Source organism: Bos indicus, chromosome X (genome assembly GCF_029378745.1).
Source record: "Bos indicus isolate NIAB-ARS_2022 breed Sahiwal x Tharparkar chromosome X, NIAB-ARS_B.indTharparkar_mat_pri_1.0, whole genome shotgun sequence".
Taxonomy (NCBI): Eukaryota; Metazoa; Chordata; class Mammalia; order Artiodactyla; family Bovidae; genus Bos; species Bos indicus.
In genome coordinates this window covers 135706575-135730429 of record NC_091789.1, presented here as the reverse complement: position 1 = coordinate 135730429, position 23855 = coordinate 135706575, and the positions used below count along the sequence as shown (strand labels likewise).

The following is a 23855-nucleotide window of genomic DNA, read 5'->3' as shown; positions in this document are numbered from 1 at the left end:
CTCTCTAATAGCGCCCCTGTGACAGCTCAGGGGTCCCCTGGATTGGGTAGCTGATAGCCACGCTGATTGGGTGGCTATCCGCAAAGCCTTGCCATTGGCCATCTCTCTAATAGCGCCCCCTGGATTGGGAGGCGTGTCTTGTGGCGGCCGCTGAATGGTCAGCGGTGTGCATGGGGCGGTGCGGTTGGCTACTGGCGTGTCACGTGGACGAGCCCTATTTCCGGTGCGAGGACCGTTTACTCCACCACTGGTAAAATCTAACCGTCTTTTTCAGCGTCTGCTGGGGGTACGGGACACGGCTAACCGTTCTCTCACGGCTAACCGTTCTCTCACGGCTAACCGGTTCCCGCCCCTTTCTGAGGCCAATTTCGCGGACTCCGGGACCAGAAAAGGTTTGTCAAATGGCACTTTTTCCTTCCTTTGAACTTCTTTTCTTTTTCTTTTTAATATAAATTTATTTATTTTAGTTGGAGGTTAATTACTTTACAATATTGTATTGGTTTTGCCATACATCAACATGAATCCACCACAGGTATACACGTGTTCCCCATCCTGAACCCCCTTTCCTCCTCCCTCCCCACACCATCCCTCTGGGTCGTCCCGCTAGAAGCAGTTGAAAAGAGGTTTGAGTTTGACTTAATGGCTGCGGGGCTCCAGAGCGAGGTGGCGGGGGAGGAAGATTTACTTGAGGGAAGAGAAAGGATTTGCCCTTTCGGAAAGAGCCACTCTTTTCTGGCTCTGTTGGTGGGGTGGTTTGGGATGGTTCAGGTGGTTTGGAATAGTTCGGAGTGTTTTGTTGAGGTGGTTCCCGCTGCCACTTCTGGGATACCAGTGCGTAGGCACTTGAGATTTGGCCTCTTAGTGGGTACCGGGTGCTGACTGAAAACAGTTGATCCTTTTTCATCCTTTCTCTTCCTTGGCATGCGAGGGGGCCGAGGGGGACGAACGACCGAGGCTCTCACGCTTTATTCAGATTCTTCAAACTGAAAATCCTATTAACTAGCAAGGTTTGTTGTAACACTTTTTGAGATGTAAACTTTGATTTGGAGGCATCTGATTGTAACCGGCGTTAGTCAAATAAAGCGCAGCTAAGCTGTTGGTGTTGTAAATATGCTTTCCAGCAGCTCAGTTGGTAAAGAATCCACCTGCAGTGCTGGAGACCTCAGCTCAATTCCTGGGTCGGGAAGATCCACTGGAGAAGGGATACTCCAGTATTTTGGGGCTTCCCTGGTGGCTCAGCTGGTAAAGAATCCGCCCGCAATGCTGGAGACCTGGGTTCGATCCCTGGGTTGGGAAGATCCCCTGGCGAAGGGAACGGGCTACCCACTCCAGTATTCTTGGGCTTCCCTGGTGGCTCAGCTAGTAAAAAATCCGCCCGCAATGCGGGAGACCTGGGTTCGATCCCTGGGTTGGGAAGATCCCCTGGCGAAGGGAATGGGCTACCCACTCTAGTATTCTTGGGCTTCCCTGGTGGCTCAGCTGTTAAAGAATCCTCCTGCAATGCGGGAGACCTGGGTTCGAACCCTGGGTTGGGAAGATCCCCTGATGAAGGGAACGGGCTACCCACTCCAGTATTCTGGCCTGGAGAATTCCATGGACTATGTAGTCAATGGGGTCACAAAGAGTCAGACACGACTGAGCGACTTTCAGGTGAAACAAAGTAAAGATGTGGTTCGAGCACAGTCGTTTGATAACTTCATCTGTTGGGGATCGCTTCCCTCCGTTTACCTGGCTTTCCCTGAAGTGGTACTGCTCTAGCGTTTTAAACTAGTTTAATGTTTATGCATAGTGATTTTACAAGCAAAACTTTTATATACAGTATTGTATAAAGAGCAGTGTATGGGCTCGATTCCCTGTCGGCCGAGTTTATAGCCTCTAATGTTTGATACGGACAGCAGAAGGGCTGCTTTTCAGAGTCCTGACAGGACTTTTAGAAAGTGATCAGTGTATTGACACAGACTTGTTTAAAAAAAATTTTGGCGTGGTCTGGCGATTGTAATCTGCCCTGTCTTACCAAATATTTCTTGCTGTGGTTTTTGGATAAGTTGATGAGTTGATGGCAAGGGAGAGCTAAAGAGCAGAATCCTCAAGTGACTTTTGAGAAAATGTCTTTGCAGTGTCTTTTATTAATTTTTAAAAATTGTAATGTATTTTTTGGGGCTGTGGTGGGTCTTGCTTGCTGCGCCGGCTTTTCTCTAGTTGCAGCCACGGGGGGCTACTCTCTAGTCGTGGTGTACAGGTTTCTCATTGTGGTGACTCCGCTTGTTGTGGAGCTCGGGCTCTAGGTGTGCAGGCTTCAATAGTTGCTGCAGGTGAGCTCAGTAGTTGTGGCTCCTGTAGTTGCACAGGCTCAGTACGTGTGGCACAGGGGCTTAGTTGCTCCCTGGCATGTGGGATCTTCCCAGAGTGGGAATCAAACCCCTGTCTCCTGCATTGACAGGCGGTTTCTTCACTGCTGAGCCACCAGGAAAGCCCCCTTTGCAATGTTTTTAATGTCTGAACTGTGTCTGTTTGAAAACCAGATGGTTTTTCTTAACACTTTGAGTTTAGACTTCCTAGTGTAAAATGTAAGTGAACTTCACTGTAAGTAAGCTTGTTTTGCAAGATTTTGAATTTAACACATTATATTAATTTTGCAGAATCTAGTCATAGTTGGGCTCTAAGAAAATGTTGCAAAACCTTTACTTCCCTTGTGGAAAGAAGAGAAGGGGAATTAAAACTTAGACTTGGCCTACTGTGAACCAGACATGATGCTGAGTGCTTAACTGTAATTTGGTCTTTCACAGCTCTATGAAGTAGCTATTATTCCAACTTTACAGGTTAAGGAATTGAGGCACAGAGGGGTTAAATCCCTGCCTAAGCAAAATAGCAAATTTTGCAGTTTGGATTCAGATTCATGTATTTCTTAAAGTCCAGTTCTTTGCACAGTGGACTGCTATTTAAAATTCATTTAGGGGAAATGGTTGCTATACCTGCAGTACATGGTGCAACATGAGTGATAATTACATGTTATGATCCTGAGCAAAAAATATATATATATGAAGCAAAAAAGAAATCCTTGACAATTGTTTTTTTGGTGGTGTTCCAAGTACCAAAGAATCTCATAGAAGTTACAGTTTTTCAGTGTTGGGTTGATTTCCAAAAACCTTGAAACATTTATTGATGTAATAAAACTATGTTTCAAAGGTTACTTGAATGTTGCAAAATTATGCTTTCATCAGATTATAACTATCAAAGGAAAAGCTGACAAAATAATGTAGAACATTTTTATATTTGAAATGTATCCTTTTCAAGGTACATTTTTGCTATTGCTCCTAGTGAAAGGAAAATCTCTCTGTAAAAGAAAAAAACAATTTTTTTTAGTTTATACTAAAATATATAGCAATAATTGCTTTTTAATTCTTCTAATATCTATCCTATGTACTTATTGTAGATGGTATACATTCTTTTAAATTATAGCATCTATGTAGGCTTCTCCAGTGGCTCAGATGGTAAAGAATCCACTTGCAATGTGGGAGACCAGGGTTCCATCCCTGGGTTGGGAAGATCCCCTGGAGGAGGAAATGGCAACCCACTCCAGTATTCTTGTCTGGAGAATCCCATGGACAGAAGAGCCTAAGGGGCTACAGTCCATGGGGTCACAAGGAGTGGGACACAAGTGAGCGACTAAGCATATATGATCCTGAGGATTTGTTGTCCGTGTGCTCCATGACAAGTTGATTCTTTGAGAGGGTGTCATGACTACCTAAATAATAATAAGGTGGCTTTTCTATGCCAGTCATTGTTCTAAGCACTTGACATATATTAATTCACATCATCCTCATAATTCCATGGTTTGTGCTATTATCCCCATTTTACGGTTTTGGTTTTTTTTAAGCACAGAGAAGTAAGTTGTCCAGAGTCACACAGTAAGTGGAGGAGCTGGGACCCACACCCTGTATGCTGGCCCAAACTCTAAGGTCTTAATGCTATTTGATGTTGTCTCTCCTGTAACTAGCCAGCATATGACAACTGTTTTAAAAGTGTTGAAGTGTGAGTGTTCTGGTACTTCTGGAAAAGCAGTTTTACTTCCAGATGGTGTGACATTGCACGCTTGCTTTGTGGAGCTGGAAGTTGAAGGAAGCCTTGACGTTTTGAGTTGGTTCTCCTGTGTGGAGTGGTCTTGTGGAGTGCAGGGTACTGGGGGCAGAGGGCACGGCAAGTGCAGAGGTTCAAAGAATGCCAGGTCAGCTTTGATTTGTCCGTGTCCTACAGAGCCAGAGGTGCTGGGTGAGTGTCTGCTGGGTGACTCCATGTACACTGCCTCTGTGTTTACAGTAGAGTTTTAACAGAATTGTAATTAAGCCAGAGGGGGACTGTCTGACTGTTAGAGCTCTAACAGTGGTTGCCAAACTGTTTCTACAAGGTCAGATGGCAAGTATCTTAGTTTTAGAGCAAGGAGATAAGTGATAAGAGGTGACATCTAAGTGGTGTGGAGAGACCTGACTGTAAAGACCTTGTAGGCCATGGTAGGAGTTTGGGATTTTATTTTGTTCTTGGCCAAGAAGGGATTCCAGGTGATTTTAATGAAAAAGTAAAGCACCTAGACTCTGAAGCCAGACTGCACCACGTACTAACTATGAGACCTGGGCAAATTATTAAAATTTCTTTGCCTCAGTTTTCTCTTAAGGAAAATGGGGATGCTAATAGAGCCTGCCTTGTGGGGTTGTCAGGAATACTAAATGAATTAACATACATCAAGTGCTTAGAACATTGCCTGGCACAGAATAAGCAGTAAAAAATCTGTTAGATGGTATTATCTGTACCTTGTGGCATAGTCCAAATGTTCTATAGTGAAACTGTATTTAATGAAAAATTATATATTTAAATCTATAAAACAAAGTTGTTGAAATACTCCCTAGAGCTGGGGTCCCCAATCCCTGGGCTACAGACTGGTGCTAGTCTGTGGCCTGTAGCACAACTGCATGGCGGTGGCGAGCAGCAGGCTAGGGAGCAAAGCTTCATCTGTATTTACAGCTGCTCCCATCACTTACATTCCCCCTCCCCAGTCCATGGAAAAAGTATCTCCCACAAAACCCCTCGCTGCTACCAAAAAGGTTGGGGACTACTGCCCTAGAGTAGACACTTTAACTCACTATTCTCATTCTTTGTGCATTCGAGCAGATCCTGCTCTGCAGTGTCTTTTGTAAGAGCAAGACTTGAGGAGTAACTTTTGAATATCTATGACTTGGAACTAGGTAAATAAATCATAGCCTATTTGCAAGATGGGGAACTGAGACGTTGTTGAAGTGACTATGGTATATCTAAAGGTACTGATTTAGAAAGACATCTTTTACTTTTGTCTCTTTTTGAACTTGTACATTGTATTCTTTTCTGCATCTGGGTTTTACTCATTGTGGTGGTTGTGAGATTTCTGAGATTTATCCTTGTTGTGTGTATCAATAGTTGGTTTATTCTCACTGCTGTGAGAGTTGGTTTATTCTCAGTGCTGTGTAGTCTTCCTTTGTATGAAACCCCAGTTCAAGTAGTCATGACTTGTATTAGTTGTATAATCAGAAAAAAATAGTCTAAAAAAAGTAAAATTTGGTTGAAGTTACAGCTCGAATTAAAGGTATCTAATAACCTGAATTTATTTTACATTAGTAGACTGTGTTTATCTAACTTGAGGGGTCTTCCCAGGTGGCTCAGTGATAAAGAATCTGCCTGCCAAGTAGAAGACACAGGTTTGATCCCCAGGTCAGGAAGATCCCCTGGAGGAGGAAATGGCAACCCACTCCAGTATTCTTGCCCTGGCGGCTCCTCTATCCATGGGATCGAAAAAGAGTAGGATGCGACTTAGCAACTAAATAACAACAATCTAACTGGAGTTACTTTTCTCTCTTTCTGCCTCTCATTACTGCTCAGGATGGATAAAAGGGCATTAGCTCTCTTATGATTGGAGAAGGAAATGGCAACCCACTCCAGTGTTCTTGCCTGGAGAATCCCAGGGATGGGGGAGCCTGGTGGGCTGCCGTCTATGGGGTCGCACAGAGTCGGACGCGACTGAAGCGACTTAGCAGCAGCAGCAGCAGCTCTCTTATGAACACCCCTCCCAGCGTTCAAATCTGCTACAATGATAGCATTATACTCAATATCCTTTTCTGATTGCTAAGAGGAATGACTCAACCATAACTGAGCCTACATAATTCTAGAAGAGATGTTGACCTATTTTTTAACATGCAGTTAGTTATTTAGGTTTAATACAAAATTTAACCATGGAAGCAATCATAATCTTGGTGCTGAAATGACCTTAGATGTAATTTTGCCCAGTTTTCACCTGGCAGGGGAGGATCTGATGTCTTTAGTGTCTGCCCAGGCCACACCTTGGTGGAGGCCCAAGCTGGACTCTCCTGACTCAGATCTGCAGGCCTGCAGCCTCCCTGAGTAAAAAGCCTCTGAACTCCTTGACAAAAACAGTTAGAACTTATGCTCTGTTGTTCATTTGTTTCCAGCACTTACTCTGTAGCCTTTAGGTTGTAAAGCATTCACTTTACAATTTGGAACTGTGTTTGATCTGGATTCTTATTCCTACATCTGAATAATAAAGCCCTTCAATTTTTAAGTGTATCCTAAATCACTAATGAAAGAATTCTCATTTTGTTGCTCTCTAAAATTCAACCAGGACTCCAATTCAACTTGAGTTGGCATTCTGAGAATATACTTATGTTAAGTTTACTAAGGCAATAAGTGTGTGAAGTAACTTTTTTATGCATTGCTTTTCAGGAGTAAGCTTTACCAGTCCTAGACGTTCAAGCATTTTCACAAATAAATCCTCCAGCAAGTTTCAAAATAATTAGGCCCAACTCAGGAAGTGGAGTTGCTCTGTTGCACAAAAAAGATGTCAAGCGGATCTAGTGAAGTTGATGTGGTTTGTATTTCAAGTTGAAAATCTGCTTTTGTTCATTTTATTGTGTTCTGTTTCTTTTCCAAGTTGAGTTTAATTTCATACAGTAAAATGCAGAGATTGTACGGTTCACAAGTTCCAGACAGTGATGTTTAAAGTATTTAAATGATGAGCATATGTGTACAAGTTTTAAAATTTTAACTATCTACCAAGATTCATTTTTTCTGACTCTTTTGACATAATTATATGAAAGCATTTTGAAGAGTATAACGCCCTGTATACAAAGGTAATATGGGGTCTATCTGTCTATCTATATATTTTTAAGTATTAATCTATAACCCAATCCCACATTATCTTGTTTATGGTTTTTGAAACAGACATATGTACTTTTAAATGGTTAAAATTATTCCTGTAGCTCACAATCCATTCTTAAAATACACTCTTAGAATATCATGGTTGTTTGCTATCTATTTACTTATTTATGCCCTATCTCCTTCTCCCCAGAATGTTTTAGGTGATTTAGAGATTAACTTCTCAAGAGAAATAGGTGTGGGGAATTCCCTGGCAGTCTAGTGGTTAGGACTCTTGAGATCTCACTCTCAGCTGAGAGTCCACATTCAATCTCTGGTCTGGGAACCAAGATCCCACAAGCCTCACAGTGCAGGGGAAGAAAATAATAAAAAATATATGCCTAAGTATTTCCTATTTTGTCCACAGAGTGGCACTGTTGGATTATTTTAAAAAATCAAAAGCCATGTAGAGGATTCTTCGTAGTTGCTTTTAGAAAACTTGCTTATTTTATAGCAGTTCTGGTGCCAAATTACTAGAAGACTAGACTTTCTACCTTAAGGTACAGAGGAGGAAATTGATGTCTTATGTGTGGTTGTGATAATGAGAAGTTTTGAAAGTGCATCTTTTCCTGTAGTCATAGTATTGAAAATAGACAAGGTCCTTTGATATCACCAGTTGCCTTTTGGAGCTTCTTAGAAGTAAAGTAAGTCCTCAATTTTTCTCTATCATCATTTCTTTTAATTTGTTAATAAATCTTCCTTAGATAAGAACACGAATCCCTGCTTATGATGATGATAACACTGTTCTTTATGCATATGAACCAAATACTGCATATTTCAGTAATGTAAGTAATGTTAATTGCCATTTGCAAATACATTAACATTTAACCACTTTAAAGAAAAAGATTTCAATTCTTCATAAACTACAGATTTCCTCTAAACTCTCAAAAAATACTAGTCTCTCTTAAATTTGTCCACTTCCTTTCATTAAACAGTGAGCAAAATAACCATTTCACTTCTTTTTTCCCTTGCAGAGTAGGAAAGTCAGAGCAGTTTTTACTTATTTGTCAGTGTAAAACTCTAAACCTAAGTCCCTCTGACATTATGAATTCTTTCCTTATTCCCTCTCTTAATCAGCAGTGAGTATATTTTCATTCTCATATTAACATGATTTTTTTTGTCTCTGGTTTAGATTAAGACCTCTGAAACTCTTTGAAAAGTTGGTTTAAAATAATAAGTTAATATTATTCTTTCCTCTCATTGTTCAGTCTGAATTTCACAGAATTATTAACTGTTCAATTTTTAAACTATTAGCAGGAAACTGCTGTATCTGACACATCTTTCAACGAAGAACAACAAGCAGTAATTCAGGATATCCTTGTTTATTGCCAGGTAAAAAAAGTTCTGTCTGTCTCAAATGCAGTTTTCTAAAACACTAAGCTAAAACTATTTTTATCTCATATAAAGTATATAATTGAAATTTTGCTGTATTGAATTATTTATGAATATCACTCTCATTATGATCTTTTAACAGTTTTCTTTGGTGAAAGTTTCAAAATAGCAGTGTGTAGGTTTTATAGCCTTTTGTAAAAGCCCTTAACTGATCAAATGTAGTTACAGCTCTTTGATCTAAACTGTTCGATACTGAATTAATTTCCCCTATTAATTCTTTAAAGGAAGTTGGCTGATATAGATAAAATTTAGTATGTACCTAAATGTATGTCAGGGCTTCCCTGGTGGCTCAAATGGTAAAGCGTCTGCCTGCAATGCCAGAGACCTGGGTTCTATCACTGGGTTGAGAAGATCCCCTGGAGAAGGAAATGGCAACCCACTCCATGGACAGAGGAGCCTGGTAGGTTACGGTCCATGGGGTTGCAAAGAGTCGGACACGACTTCACTTTCCTTAAATGTATGTCAGGATATTTCAGTTGAAATGAAATGACACCCCACTGTTTATTAACGAGTTTATCTTACATAGTTTTGAGGGGATTTTTTTAAAAATTGACATATTAGTGGAGACTGATAGAGGTAGCTAACTATCAAGGATTTTGTGAGCTGCATACCCTAGCAATAATGAACATTTACAACAAATAAATGTTTCTTAACATATAACATTTCTTTGATACAATGAACTAACATACTTTGAAAAGTAAGAAGTGTTTATGAGAGTCTTTATCATTATCACTATTGAGAACAGAAGTGGAACACGTAAAGGGGACTTTTGGTGTCTTCTGGGGAAGGATGTACAGAGAGCAGGAACGTAGGGGCTAAGTAGGGAGTTCTGATTTTGAGCAGTGCTAGCCCAGCCTGCTTTACATCAGGATCCACGAGGTTGATGAATGAGGTTGACAGGGCTCTGCCAGGACCTTCTGAACGATTGTGCAAGACGCGGTGGGATGGAGCATCTCCCATCAGACACGCCCAGGTTTCAGAGTCACAGCCCTGCAGTGGGCCCTGGGGGATCCTCTCCATTTCTCCTCCTGTGCCGGCTCCCTCCTGTCTTCAGCGCCTTCCCTTCCCGGTCTAGGCCACACGGGGCAGCACTTCCACCTGTTGTTTTTTATCCTTCCCAGCGTCCCCTTTAGTAAAACCCCAGCCCTGTCCAGCCAGGCTGGGAAGCAGAGGGGAAGACCTCTGCTGGGGACTGGTGACCCTCAGACAACCCCAATCCTTCTCGCTTATTTCATGGAGAAAATGGTGAAGCGTGGAGCAGAAATCCCCTCCAAGTCCCGATTCTTCTCACAGCCCACAAACCTGCCTAGTTCCATCTCTGCCAACCTCCTTCCTGACCGCTGGAGGGGGAAAAGGGTTCCCCCTGTAAGGCTAACACTATCACTTCCTCTGGTTTCTGCATCTGATCCTCTTTCCCTGTGTTCAGACACCTCCCTTCATCCATCACCCCCCTCTCTCCCGGATCTTCAGCCTCTGTGTCTCTCAGCATATTCATTCTCCCACTGTTATTTATTAAAATCACTTTGTTTGACTTCCTAACCCTCTCTCCTTCCCTTCATAACCCAGCACTTTGAATGTCATTTATGTTCACTCTGTGAACATTTGACTTCCTGTTTGGGTATTTGGGAGGGTTGTTTTTTATTGAAGTAGAGCTGACTTACAATATTGTGTTAGTTCCAGGTGTAGAGCATAAATTTGGGGTGTAACTCCCTGTGCTCTACAGTAAAACCTTGTTTCTTACCTATTTTATGTATAGTAGTTAATATCAGTTAATGTCATACTCCTAATTTGTTGGGTATTTTTCAATATACTCTTCCTTCTGCCCTGTATGCTCTTGCATGCATTTCTACCTGGCAGACACCTTCTCATCTTTTCACGCTTAACACAGATAACGCCCACAACTGCCCACCTAGATTAGGTCTTGCCCTTCTGTGCACACTTAGCTTCTTATTCTTATCTGTATTATGGCCATAATATTAATAATGCTTGAACACTACTGGACTAGCCATTGTGCAGTATTATTATTATGTTAGTAGTAATACTATAGCACATTGCTTTGTCCTTAAGAGAACTAAGAGATATTTTCATCCTGATTATATTAATAAGGAAATTGAATAGCAGAGAAGTAACTTGAACCCCACTGTGTTCCCCTCAAGCCTGTGCTGAGAGCCAGCAGGTCTCACACTTGATCGTGTCAGAATCACCTAGAGGGCTTGTGAAAACACAGGTCGCTGCTCTCGCTCTCAGACTTCCCAATTCAGTAGATCTGGGGTGGGAGATGTAGCATTTCCGACAAGCTACTAGATGGTGCTGTTGCCTCTGGCACTGAAATCAATTGCTCCCGACTGCTTATCACTCTATTTACCTGGTCTCTTTACTTGTCTCTCTCCAGCTAAAATGGGAGTTCCTTAGGGCAGGAGCTGGTTCTGTTCTTTTTTATTTATTTTAATGTCCATATTCCCAGCATCTAGCAAAGCAGTTCTGGCAGGTGGTAAGCTCTCAATAAATGTTTAGTTGAATGAATGATGTAATGGTTCTGGCCTTTTAAGTGTATTTTTGCCCAAATGAAATTCCTGTGTATTTCAAGAATTCTCAGGTTTTATCAGTCACATACCCGATTAGCATACAGGGGCTGTGTACTCAAACATTTTATTAAGTTAATTGTTAATTGCATGACCTTAATCTGGGGTCTTCCCTGGGGGTTCAGTGGTTGATTCTACACTTCCAGTGCAGGGTTCAATCCCTGGTCAGGGAGCTAGGATCTCACATGCCACATGGCCAAAAATAAATAAATAAAATATGCTGATGCCAAAGGTCACATCTGTTGTATTTGGTTCACTGTTCCTTCCAGAGTGGACCCCTCACTGCCTATTAGTTTATACCATCGTTATGGAAAGAGGCTCTTTTGCCTTTAAGCAGATTTTAAAATTTCTTTCCTAAACTATCACCTTCCTTGATGTAAAATGACTCCAACATAAATGTGATGGCTTATAGGAATTGTGGTACATTTACTTTCCAGTATTCAAGCTTCTTCAAATGCCTGTATGATATGGAGTAGTTGAGTGGGAGGTTGGGGTGCTTTAATCTCAGCCAGCTCGGCCCTGGATCACCAACAACCAGGCATTAAGTGGGAAACAAGAAATTTCTGATGGCTTGAGAATTTTCTTTGCTCTGGCAGTCAAAGGTTGGCTTAATGGTATTTTTTACATTACTTTTCTTTTGAAGTAGAAATTAGTAACAGTTTGTACTATAATAGGCCATCTATGATGCTATTCAAGACCTGGATAAGAAGTTTGATATTATTCATGGAAAGGTTTCAAAAATTCACCGTTCCCGTTGCCGTGTGAAGTCAACGTGGCAAAGTCGTGTAAGTGTTACAAAAATATTTTCACAGCTATAATAAATAAACCTCTGGGTTCTAAAGATGCCAATTAGAAGTGAGAGAGAACTAATAACTCTTAAAGAGGAGTAAGGCTGATCTGTACTTACTGTAGCAGCAGATGGGAGACTAAACCTCTGCTGGAAAAATGCTGATGTTTAGGTTTGAGATATGTATGACAATGGGTATTTTTATATTTGTAACCATAATATATAAAATGTGATTCAAATGTAGGGGTGAAGAGGAATAGAGCACTTATCTTTAATAATATAAAGCAATCTTCCATAGAAAGTAAGTATCAATGTATTTACTATATATGTCCTTTTTCTTTTACTCACAATTAATTTGTACTGGGTTTGTGTCATTTCAGAAACTACATGGAAATAGACATAAAAATAATCACCAGCATTCTAGAAAGAGCAAAAGCCATAAAAGGAAGAGAAGGGACTGTCCCTCTTCATTATCTTTAACTGAAAGTTATAGCCCCACTATACCAACAAGCAGGCGGGATGATGATTCCCAGAGCAACACTTTGGGAACATCTATTGAGTCCCATAAGTCCCCAGAGCGGGAGCAGGAGTCATTCTTCCAGGATCAGGAGCCAGATCTCAACCAGAGCCCCACCGTCTTCACACAATCCTATGAGCCATACGAATACATGCAGAAGGAACCCATGCAGGGACCCTCTTACTGCAGCAGCCCACGGGCCCACAATTTCTTCCCACTGGACCAGGCCACTATAACTCCACCTGCAGCCATACTGCCTGACATGGGACCTGAACCAATACCTCCCCCTGACGTTGTGACCTATCCACCTTTATTTGATCCCCAGCCCTCCAGGCAGAGTATCTCGCCTCCCTACACTCCGAGCGCTTATGGTGAGTATGAACTGACACCTGTTCCTGGTAGCATTATTTACCCTATACTCCTTAGCACTTGGATGCAAGCTTGTGTAAGCTATTTGTTTCTCATCTGGAGTACTAGTTTGGGGTGATACTCTTAACGATGACTAACACTTCTTGAGTGTCTCTAATGTGCCCACACTATGCCAGTCAACTGACACTCCCTGTACACTAATAATCATAATGATTGCACTGTGAGTTTTTTCATCTTGTTTTTCTTGACCCTTTCCCTGTGTAAACAATCATGTGTTCCTAAAATGGCTAGAGCCCAGATGACAGAAAAGGAAAGGTACACTTTAGGTTAATTCACACAGAGGTCAAACTTGTGTTGACATCTTTGGTTAGAGAAACAGATCTTCCTAGCGAATTACAAAACCCACCTCCATTACAACACACTAACTTTAAGATGTCGAGCACTCTGGTTGAATAACTGAGTACTTGTCTGGGAGGGATTGAGGGCAGGAGGAGAAGGGGACAACAGAGGATGAGATGGCTGGATGGCATCATTGACTCGATGCGACATGAGTCTGAGTGAACTCCGGGAGTTGGTGATGGACAGGAAGGCCTGGCGTGCTGCGATTCATGGGGTCGCAAAGAGTCAGACATGACTGAGCGACCGAACTGAACTGAACAGAACTGAACTGTCTGGACACAAAGAAATTTGAGTACAACTTAGTTTACAGCATGGGCTTCTCTGGTGGCACAGGCAGTAAAGAGTCTGCCTTCAATGCAGGAGACCCGGGTTGAATCCCTGGGTCTGGAAGATCCCCTGGAGAAGGGAATGGCAATCCATTCCAGTAATCTTGCCTGGAGAATCCATCCCATGGACAGAGGAGCCTGGTGGGCCACAGTCTGTGGGGTCGCAAAGAGTTGGACATGACTGAGCAACTAACACTTTCTCATTTTTATTTTATAGCACAGCTAAAACTTCTTGTATGAGCACTTACATTGTTTCATGTCTCAGTTATTTATTTTTTAAATACAAACCTCCAACCAAAATATCTATTACTATGCAATTAAACTTGAAAGAGATATTCAGTGTAATGTTAAAGTTACTTTTGACCTAGCTAAGCACAAAATAATGTTTTCTGCAAAATTCAGATAAGCATTTAAGCCTTGAGATACAGGAATTTAAAAGCCATGGTAGAGGTTTGGTAAGAGAACTCATGTGGTTCTCAAAGATAATGGAAGTTATTGAAATTCGTTAATTAAAATTAATAAATTTAAGCAACTTTAGAACTATAAATTCTGGAAATTTCCACTGAAATTAGCTAGTAAAATAAACCTCATCTGGAGAGACCAAGAGGACAGAAATTGAGAGAAATTCATTGAAATTCTTAAAGGAAGAGAGCAGTAGTCTGGCTTAGATTAACCTAATTCAACCTAAATTACAGGTCTTTTTGCTATATTTGCCTGTGGCCAAAGAGGCCTTGGGTTGCTCAGTCTGTTTTATGATCTTTGAAACTCTTTAATTTACCTTCTGAAGTTGCTTTTGTTGTTTGGGGGAGGTCACGTGGGACAGCAACCCACTCTAGTACTCTTGCCTGGAGAATTCCATGGATGGAGGAGCGTAGTAGGCTGTAGTCCATGGGGTCGCAATGAGTTGGACACGACTGAGCGACTTCACTTAACTCACATGGGACATTCTTGGGTAGCTAGCCTCAGGTCATCTTTAGGCTTTCATTACATTTTACCTCGAAGTTCTGGATCCATGCTGGGGTACTTCACAGAATGTTCCAGGAATGATACAATTACTCCCTACTTAAATCTCTTCTTTCAGGATAATATCAGGTCAAGTATGATTTGTCTTTTTCCCTCTTTGAAGCTCCAACTTCACCAGTCAGAAATAACCCGGATTTCTTCAGAGAAAACCTCCCTGAGGACCCCTCATTCTGGTCCGTGGATGAAGTGACCATGTTTCTGCAAGATGTAGATCCTCAGACATTTGATCCCCTGGTTGACCTCTTCAGGGACCATGTAATGTATCTTTTGATCTAGTTTTTCTGCCTTAATGACTTTATTATCTCTTTGCAGACCCTTCAGTTGGTTACTGTTTAATATGGATGGTGGGAGAACCCTATCAACTGAGTTTTCCATATTTGAGAGAGTTTACTTTGCCCAAAGTCAGATCCTTAAAGGGTAGAGGGTGGATTTGTGCTTTAAATGGGTACCCAAGTCCCTAACATACTACAAGTCTTCAAGTTCTCAAGAGAAGATGATTCAGCATGGCCACTCTCAGGTGTCTTCTCCTTTGTAAGACCAGCTACAATGATCCTCCTCCCCACCTGCTCCCTGCTTGGCCCCGGGATTGTGAGTAGGAGGGAGTGAACCCAGTAACTGATTCCATTTGGCTCTGTCCTGTTGACCTTATATGATTACTGACAATTTGGGATGCTGATACTCTCATGCTATTTACAAAGTAACATCATGGGCTAAATTTTTTAAGTTCTAATTTCTTTAATTTCTACTTTTACTTACTAGAAAATGTATAGAAGGTACCTGACAAAAGCAGTACTGTGAAGGACTTCAGGTCCCTTCAGCCAGTGATAAATGATTCAGCACAGTTTTATTTTTAAACTGCTGCTGCTAAGTTACGTCAGTTGCATCCGACTCTGTGGGACCCCATAGACGGCAGCCCACCAGGCTCCCCTGTCCCTGGGATTCTCCAGGCAAGAACACTGGAGTGGGTTGCCATTGCCTTCTCCAATGCAGGAAAGTTAAAAGTGAAAGCGAAGTTGCTCAGTCGTGTCCGACTCTTTTCGACCCCATGGACTGCAGCCTACCAGGCTCCTCCGTCCATGGGATTTCCCAGGCAAGAGTACTGGAGTGGGGTGCCATTGGCTTCTCATAAAAACCAAATAATATGCTTCAGCAGCATCACTTGGCCAATTAATTCTTTTTTACTAGGAGGATGGCTTGTGACTTTCAAGTAATATTTTTGTAGTGTTTCCTAATGAATAAAATTAGTGCCCACATATCTGATGTACCATTTTCAATATGGTAAGAAAATCAGTCATTAGTTTTCAGCATTTAATTAGCTTCAGACAACTAACTGATTACCTTCCAATGTTAAGACAGCACTGTATAGCATACTAATAGCTGAGATACTCATGTTCCAGCCCTTCTAAGAAAGTCAATGACCGTCTGAAATTCATTTTTATTATTCATTAAGTTTTTACTCTTTTTGTCATAGTTATGCAGTATTTTGTTTAACACAAGGTATTTAAAATTAGGTAGCTTGATGCTTAGGACATTTTTAAGATATTAAGTTAAATGTCCTTTTTCTTAAAATTTGAAGCAAATTTACAAGTGATTAAGTGATGCTTCTCTGTACAAATTAGATTTTTGATAGTTTCCATCAATCAGTTGCAGATTCAGAGAATATATATATAGCTGGAATGAGCTGCTCTCTAATTGTGTTACATGTTCTTATATAGAAAGGAGAAACTATTCTGATTCAATATGAATGCTTTATTAATTATTTCATTTTCCTTTGCTCTGTAGGGCATTGATGGGAAAGCTCTGCTACTGCTCAGGAGTGACATGATGATAAAGTACATGGGGCTTAAGGTGGGGACAGCCTTGAAGATTTGCCACTATATTGACAGGCTTAAAAGAGAAAGATATATCCCCAATTGATAAACCACGTTAGATTGGACTTAATTCTGGGGAAACCGATGCCGTCTTTGCTCCACCCTTAGAAGTTTTTGTTGTGTAGAAGGTTCCTTTAAGATATGGTGTATCCAAAATAGCAGAACCTGGGATAGTCCAGTCTACTTCTTTAGAAGCCATTTAATGTGTTAGTGCTAGCACAGTCAAACGGTTGTTTGTTCTTTTCATTATTTTCATTGTATAGTTTACAGATGTACTTCATGCAAGAAACAGAAACACCTTTTGATTTTGGTTAATGTTTATATGTAAAACCAAAACAGCCAAATCCCAAAGGGCAAAATATCAGGCAGTGACAGGCTTTCTAAAGAAATCCATGTGATGTTTTCCTTAGAAGAAAATTTAAAGTTGCAACTATAGGTATCCTGTTTTTTCAAATATTTTATGTCTGTTACTGCAATGTTCTGTTTGTGTTCTACCAGTTTCCCAAAAGGGAATAGCCACATAAATTATTTTCCTTTCTGTTATTATTTCACTGTATGTTTTATCTGTCCCTATTTGAAGGGAAAAAGCAGCCTTTTAAGATTTCATGAGGCATTGTTACCAGTTTTTAAAAAAATTATCACACAGTCATTTCATGCAAGAGATATTACACTACAAGGGTGGTTTGGATTGAGTCTGACTATATTCTTTTCAACTAAATACATGTTATTTTACAACTTCCATATTTTGTCTAAACTTGGACATTTAACTAGGCATTCATTGCTCCCATCTCTCCATGAAGATGCCTATGTCTGAGTTTTTTAAAGATGTGTTTTATTGTCTCTTCATTCCTCATGTGGATACTGTTTTGTGTTTATATTTTGTATCTGAAGGATGCACACAATTAAATTCTTTTTTAATTAAAAATGGCACTTTACACTCCCACTGAGCTAAAGACCATCTCTATATATAGTGAGTTTTTTAATTCTTTAAAACACAAATTGTTTGTGTTTAAAACATGCAAGTTGTTTGCTCTCACTGGTACCTCTCAGCTCACACTTCAGGGTTTCCATACAGGGAAGTTCTATCTTGTGCAATGTTTCTAGTTAATTTCCTTTCTGAGCCATTTATCTTACTGCACTTTGAACAAGTACATTAATTCTGATTTAAACTTTACTTTAAAAAATAGAACCTTCAAGTGAAACGTTCATTGTTATTTTATTTATTACATCATTATGTTGTATAATATTCAGTGTAATGTTAATAAGCTATGAGAAATGGTGCTGATTTTATTAGCCATTTGTTATAAATGCCAATAAGATGTTCACCAGGGGTAAGAATATACATTATCTTTTTAGAAAACCAAGTGTACCTTATAAGCAAATGTAACTATTTACTGGGCATATATGATTTAAAGGACATTTTCATCTGTGTTAGTCCTTTTGTGTTAGAAGATTCAGATTTCAACTTGGTCTTCTTTCAAACTGTTTGTGAAGATGCTGTGCCCACTTGAACAGTCCTCAGGTGTTTGTATAAGCACTATGTTTTACAGTTTTTAGATTTTAAATATAATAAAGTTTAATAATTACAGCTGTTAATGTCAAAGCCTCAGATTTGCTTTTACTTGCTTAAAGACTTAAAGCCAGCAGTGATGTTTGTCATGAATCGTTATGCTTTGTGACAGCCTCACTAGAGAATTCTCTTTCCATCCTGAATATCAAGGCAAAAGTATGGCTAACACAACAACTTTCATAAATACAGACTTCAAGTACCAGAACTAGAATTTCATATCCACTGAAACAAATTTTTCTAAAATTACCCTCATCTTCATGAAACATAGTCAAGTCAAGACTAAATTTGTTCATGGAATGGTCAACTGACCAGTTGACCACATAGGCTCCTCCAAAGTGGCTGTGGTGGAAATCCTCAGGATTCATCTCAGACCAAATTCCCAAAAGGCCTCTCAAGGCCAGGAAAGACATACCAAAGGCTTGCCATCAGGCTGTACTTCAGTGGATTTCACTCTTCTACAGAATCCCTAAAACGTGATTCCTGCACATGCCAGCAGGAATCCCACTCACCTACTACGGCTGCTCAGCACCCACGAGTTTCCAATGTCTGGAGGGACCAGGCAGAGAGACGGAAAATGTTTCGATTCTACCCACAGGTGTAGTTTACTAAAGTGCTTTAAGTCACAAATAACTTGAGGGGAAGGGCGTCCCTATATCTGGAAAACACAGATCAAAACCAGTAATATTACAGGCAAAACCCATAAAAATTATAACCATATTCACCACTTCACACAGTAACTATTTGTTAACTTTTTATGAAGCCTCAAGTTTTCCATTAGGATTTTTTACTATCTGACCCAGTTCAGCTGTATGATCTGAAACTTATCAGAGACCTGCATTTGTCAAAAAGGGCTTCCTATTTATATCATCTTGAAAATGAAGCATTTTTGCAAAAGCATCAGAGTAAAATAACTACCTATAAATAACAAAAGGCTTTAAAAAGCACAGACACCTGATTATAATGTAATCACTAAAGAAACTTGGTTATGATAACTAGAATTATAACCAAATGATAATCTTAACCCTTGAAACGTTAATCACTGATGAAAATCAAGAAGCAAGTAACTATGACCTGTTCATCATATCAACATTTACTGATTGGAAAACTTATGCTCTCATCTTCCTCTAAGAAAGCAAAGGTGGGTAAACTTAGACCCAACCAGCAATGAATGTTCCACTACTTTATCCTATTTGAAATGATGCAGGTAATGAATGAATTCTCTTCATTTAACTTGGTTTAGTATCAAGTTACCAAAATCTGGAAAGACTTTTTTTAATTATTTATTTTAATTGGAGGATAATTACAATATTGTGATGGTTTTTGCCATACATCAGCAAGAATCGGCCACGGGTATACATGTGTACCCCCATTCTGAACCATATATATGCAAGCTCAAATGGTAAAGAATGTGCCTGCAATGTGGGAGACCTGGGTTTGATCCCCAGGTCAGAAAGATCCCCTGGAGAAGGGCATGACAACCCACTCCAGTATTCCTGCCTGGAGAATTCCATGGACAGAGGAGCCCAGTGGGCTACAGTCCATAGAGTTGTAAAGATTTGGACACAACCAAGTGACTAACACACATACAGTATTTGTTGGAAAGACTATTTTAGATAGATATTCCTGATAGCTTACAGTGAACAATGTCAGATTCGTGATCTCCAAAGAAGATTTAGCTTCGGGACCAGGGACCAAACGATCACTCAAGAGCTTTTGTATAGCAGAGTTTTATTAAAGTATAAAAGGGACAGAGAAAGCTTCTGACATGGGCATCAGAAGCGGGGTGGAGAGTGACCCCACTCGCTAGTCTTCTCAAGGCCTTATATACTTTTACCAGACCCACTCCCACAACATACATCTTAAATTAACAAGATTAGAACTAACTAAAGAAAGGTCTTACCAGACCCACTCCCACTTAAGATTAGTCAGAAGGTTCCTATTAAGGAGAAACATGTCCTTGAGCAAGATACATTGTTATATAATCATTAGTACCGGGTTTGAGTTGTTTTCTGTGTAATCATTAGCTCTGGGCTTAAAGAAAGTTAGTCTTCAAGATTGTTGTCATAACAACTCAGAGTTTAAGAAAAAGTTTGTCCTTTTTCTCCTTCTCAAGATTCCTGGATCCCCTTCTCTTGGAGGGCCCCAGACTCCTTATCAACCTACCTAAGAATTAACTCTCTCATTCCCAAAACATATTTATTACTATAGCATTTACCTAAAAGTTTTATCTCACTTATGTTTACTTAAACTTTCATCATATTGTTATTTTCCTGGCTGAAAAATTTTCAACAGATGTAATAAGGTATTATTTACTCTCTAGCAAACTGGAGAAGGAAATGGCAACCCACTCCAGTGTTCTTGCCTGGAGAATCCCAGGGACGGGGGAGCTTGGTGGGCTGCCGTCTGTGGGGTCGCACAGAGTCGGACACGACTGAAGCAACTTAGCAGCAGCAGCAGCAAACTTAGGTACAGAGATTTCCCTGGTGGCTCAGACGGTAAAGCATCTACCTACAATCTGGGAGACCTGGGTTCAAACCCTGGGTCGGGAAGATCTGGAGAAGGAAATGGTAACCCACTCCAATATTCTTGCCTGGAAAATCCCATGGATGGAGGAGCCTGGTAGGCTACAGTCCATGGGGTCGCAAAGAGTCGGACACTACTGAGTGACTTCACTTTCACTAAACTTAGGTACAACAGAAGTGTTAGCACTGATGGGCTTCCTTGTTGGCTCAGTGGTAAAGAATTCACCTGCCAATGCAGGAGACATGGGTTCAATCCCTGGTCTGGAAAGATTTCACATGCCATGGAGCAGCTAAGCCCATGGGCCACAACTATTGAACCAGTGCTCTGGAGCCTGTGAGCTACAATTTCTGAGCCCACATACTGCAGCTACTGAAGTCCAAACATTCTAGAGCCTGTGCTCTGCAACAAGAGAAGCCACAGCAATGAGAAGCTCGTTTGCCACAACGAGAGAAAAGCTTGTGCAGCAACAAAAACCCAGTACAGCCAAATAAAATTATTTTTTAAAAAGTATACCACTGATGACTCTAAAGACATGTCTATATTAATCAAACTAACAAGCTTAAGCTAGCTAGCTTCAATACTAGATATTCAGTAAGTACTGAGTATTTCTCAGGCCACATGAACCTGAAATTTATTTAAGCCAGTCTTTTATATTTCTGAGAATTTACACAAACATTAAATTTCTTTTAAACCAATTAAACAGTTCATCCATGAACCCATCTTGGCAATGCCATTTGGAAACAGAGACACTTTAAAAGGTACGCATAGGCATACACTTATCTATATAGAGAAAGAGATCTCAGTTTTCCTGCTAAAATGTAAAAAGACCTTTTTGAGTGAAATAATGTCACCTGCAGCAATATAGATGGACCTAGTGATCATCATACTAGGTGAAATAAGTCAGAGGAAGACAAATATCTATGATATCACTTGGTCTCCTGGCGGCTCTGCCAATTGGGCTGCACCCCACAGGCCTACAAGGCCTGTGCTTGCCCAGCTTCAAGACCAAAGAATGGCCTGGAGTCGGCGACGGAGACATGGTTTAATGGCTGGGGGAGCCTACCTGTCTGAAGCAAGGTCCTGGAACAACAACCTGCGTGTGCAGTGACAGACAGTGGGCAGAACATGGCAGCAGGCTACGCTATGCTCCTCCGGAGAGAGGGAGGGTCTGGGTTACAGCTGAAACTGACATCAGGTTGGCTCATCAGTTACCATGGAAACCAGCTGAGGGGCATGTCCCTCACCTCCCCTTTGATAAGCTATCAGGTGGAGATGTTTGACCTAAAGATCAGATGAAGCAGACACTGTCCAAGCAGGGGATGTACAGAGAGCAAGACAACAGCCATTTTGGGTGGCCTGATGATACAGACTCTCTCTAAGCAAGAAAAGGCCACGCCCTTCTGTAATAATATTAGAAATTGAACATCACGACTAGGAACAGTGATTATGAGAGGAAAAGTGCTTCGTTTTCAAACTACATAAGGAACTGTAGTCACAGTTGGCTGAGTAAATGAAGTAGTTTTAAGTTTCTGGGGTGGTATTTACAGTGTGATGCTGGGACTTGCTTATATTTATAAGCCCTCCAAGGTTGAGGATTCCTGATGTTTTCCCTGTTTTGTCCAACAGCTTGGTGAACTTGAACCCTGAAAGCAGCTCTCCACAATGACGACATCCTCAGGCCAAGCTTGCCCACTCTCCCTGGTGTGCTTAGAGGCAACTTGGGTGTTATGGGGCCACCTTCTCTGGCTTTAGGGGTGCTGTCTGCCTGAGGGGAGAACCTTAAGATTTAAGGGGAAAAGAAAATGAATCTTTTGTCTAAAAAGGTTTAATTCCATCAAGCTGCTGGAAAAAAAGGGAAATGTCATATTGTGAAAGAGAGGAAGCAAACTGTCTGCCAAGGTCTGTGCGTCTTCCCTACCCTGGTGTGTGTGTGTGTGTGTGTGTGTGTGTGTGTGTGTGTGTGTTTTAGTCACTTAGTCATGTCCGACTCTCTGTGACCCTATGGACTGTAGCCTGCCAGGCTCCTCTGTCCATGGAATTCTCCAGGCAAGAATACGGGAGTGGGTTGCCATGCTCTCGACCCAGGGATCGAATCGGGGTCTCCAGCATTGCAGGCAGATTCTTTACCATCTGAGCCACCAGGGAAACCCCCCCACCCTGGGGCCCTCCCCATTCCCTGGATCAGCCTCAGAACACTTATAAACACAAGCAAAAGCCCCTCGGGGTTTAATTTTGGCAATATACCCTGCTCCCCATGAAGTATGGTCATTCATGGCTTGGCCAAGCTCTACCTCTTGCTTTTTCCTTCAGTGATATCAATTCCAACCCCCTGCCCAGCAAACCATTGGGAAAGAAGCTGAGGAGACTATGCTCTTCATGGGGCTATGGTGCATGCCTGCTATGTATGGGTCACAGATACAGCACAGGACATGGAATCTGAGCTGAGAAGAACCCTGCTAGGAGCAAATGTTGGGAAAGTTTGTGTGTGTTTTTTAATGTGTTTTTAAAACTGGAGTTAGGAGAAAGTGCCCCCAGAAAGGCACTAAATGATTGGCAGGCAGCTTGGCATTTAAGAATAAACAAAATAGGTGAGATCCCTGACCTTAGACTGCTTCCTGTCTGTCTGGGAGGACAGCATTAGAAAATACTGCTGCTGCTGAGTCACTTCTGTCGTGTCTAACTCTGTGCAACCCTATAGACTGCAACCCACCAGGCTCCTCTGTCCACGGGACTCTCCAGGCAAGAGAACTAGGGTGGGTTGCCATGCCCTCCTCCAAGGGATCTTCCTGACCCAGGGATCAAACCTGGGTCTCCTGCATTGCAGGCAGATTCTTTACCGCTGAGCCACCAGGGAAACCCCAAAAAACACATGTATTTGGGTAATTGATGAGTGAACAAAAGGAGGCAAAGGTGAAGTAGCCATGGGAAGCATGACATCTCTAGAGGATTTCTGTGTGTGTGTGTGTGTGTGTGTGTGTGTGTGTGTGTACAGATGTGCTTATCCGCTTGGAAGACATTTGGGAAGAGAAATACAAACATGTTTACAGGGGGGCATCTATGGGTAGGTAGGATTCTGAGTATGTGCTTATCTTTACTTTCTGATTTGTCTGTAGTGTATGGCTTTTATAATAATTGTTTAATTACAAAAACACAGACCATATCATGTTTACATCACTGTGGAAGATAAAAGGAAATAACACAGTGCCATTTAGTGGGAGGCAGAAACAGCAAAACTTAAGAAAAAAGCATAGCATGTGTCAGGA

General features: G+C 41.1%; 1 protein-coding gene across 6 annotated transcripts; it reads left to right on the top strand.

The window, feature by feature from the left end:
• The first annotated feature begins 205 nt into the window (after positions 1–205).
• SCML1 (Scm polycomb group protein like 1) lies at positions 206–18095 on the top strand. 6 transcript variants are annotated; one of them, XM_019956263.2, is made up of 8 exons: positions 206–392; positions 6763–6907; positions 7938–8018; positions 8488–8565; positions 11882–11992; positions 12837–12882; positions 14732–14883; positions 16411–18095. In XM_019956263.2, the coding sequence occupies exons 2-8, from the start codon at positions 6878–6880 to the stop codon at positions 16543–16545; spliced, it is 633 nt and encodes a 210-aa protein (XP_019811822.2). In that variant the 5' UTR covers positions 206–392; positions 6763–6877; the 3' UTR covers positions 16546–18095. The 6 variants fall into 6 exon arrangements, with proteins under 6 accessions (XP_019811822.2, XP_070641220.1, XP_019811818.2 ...); XM_070785119.1 differs by having other exon boundaries at positions 209–392; positions 8491–8565; positions 12375–12882; XM_019956259.2 differs by having other exon boundaries at positions 209–392; positions 12375–12882.
• The last annotated feature ends 5760 nt before the right edge of the window (positions 18096–23855 follow it).

Coding starts and splice junctions, on each gene's coding strand:
- SCML1 (XM_019956259.2), top strand. CDS start 6,878: ATGTCAAGCGGATCTAGTGAAGTTGATGTG. Junction 6,908..7,937: donor GATCTAGTGAAGTTGATGTG/GTTTGTATTTCA, acceptor AATCTTCCTTAG/ATAAGAACACGAATCCCTGC. Junction 11,993..12,374: donor AGTCAACGTGGCAAAGTCGT/GTAAGTGTTACA, acceptor GTGTCATTTCAG/AAACTACATGGAAATAGACA.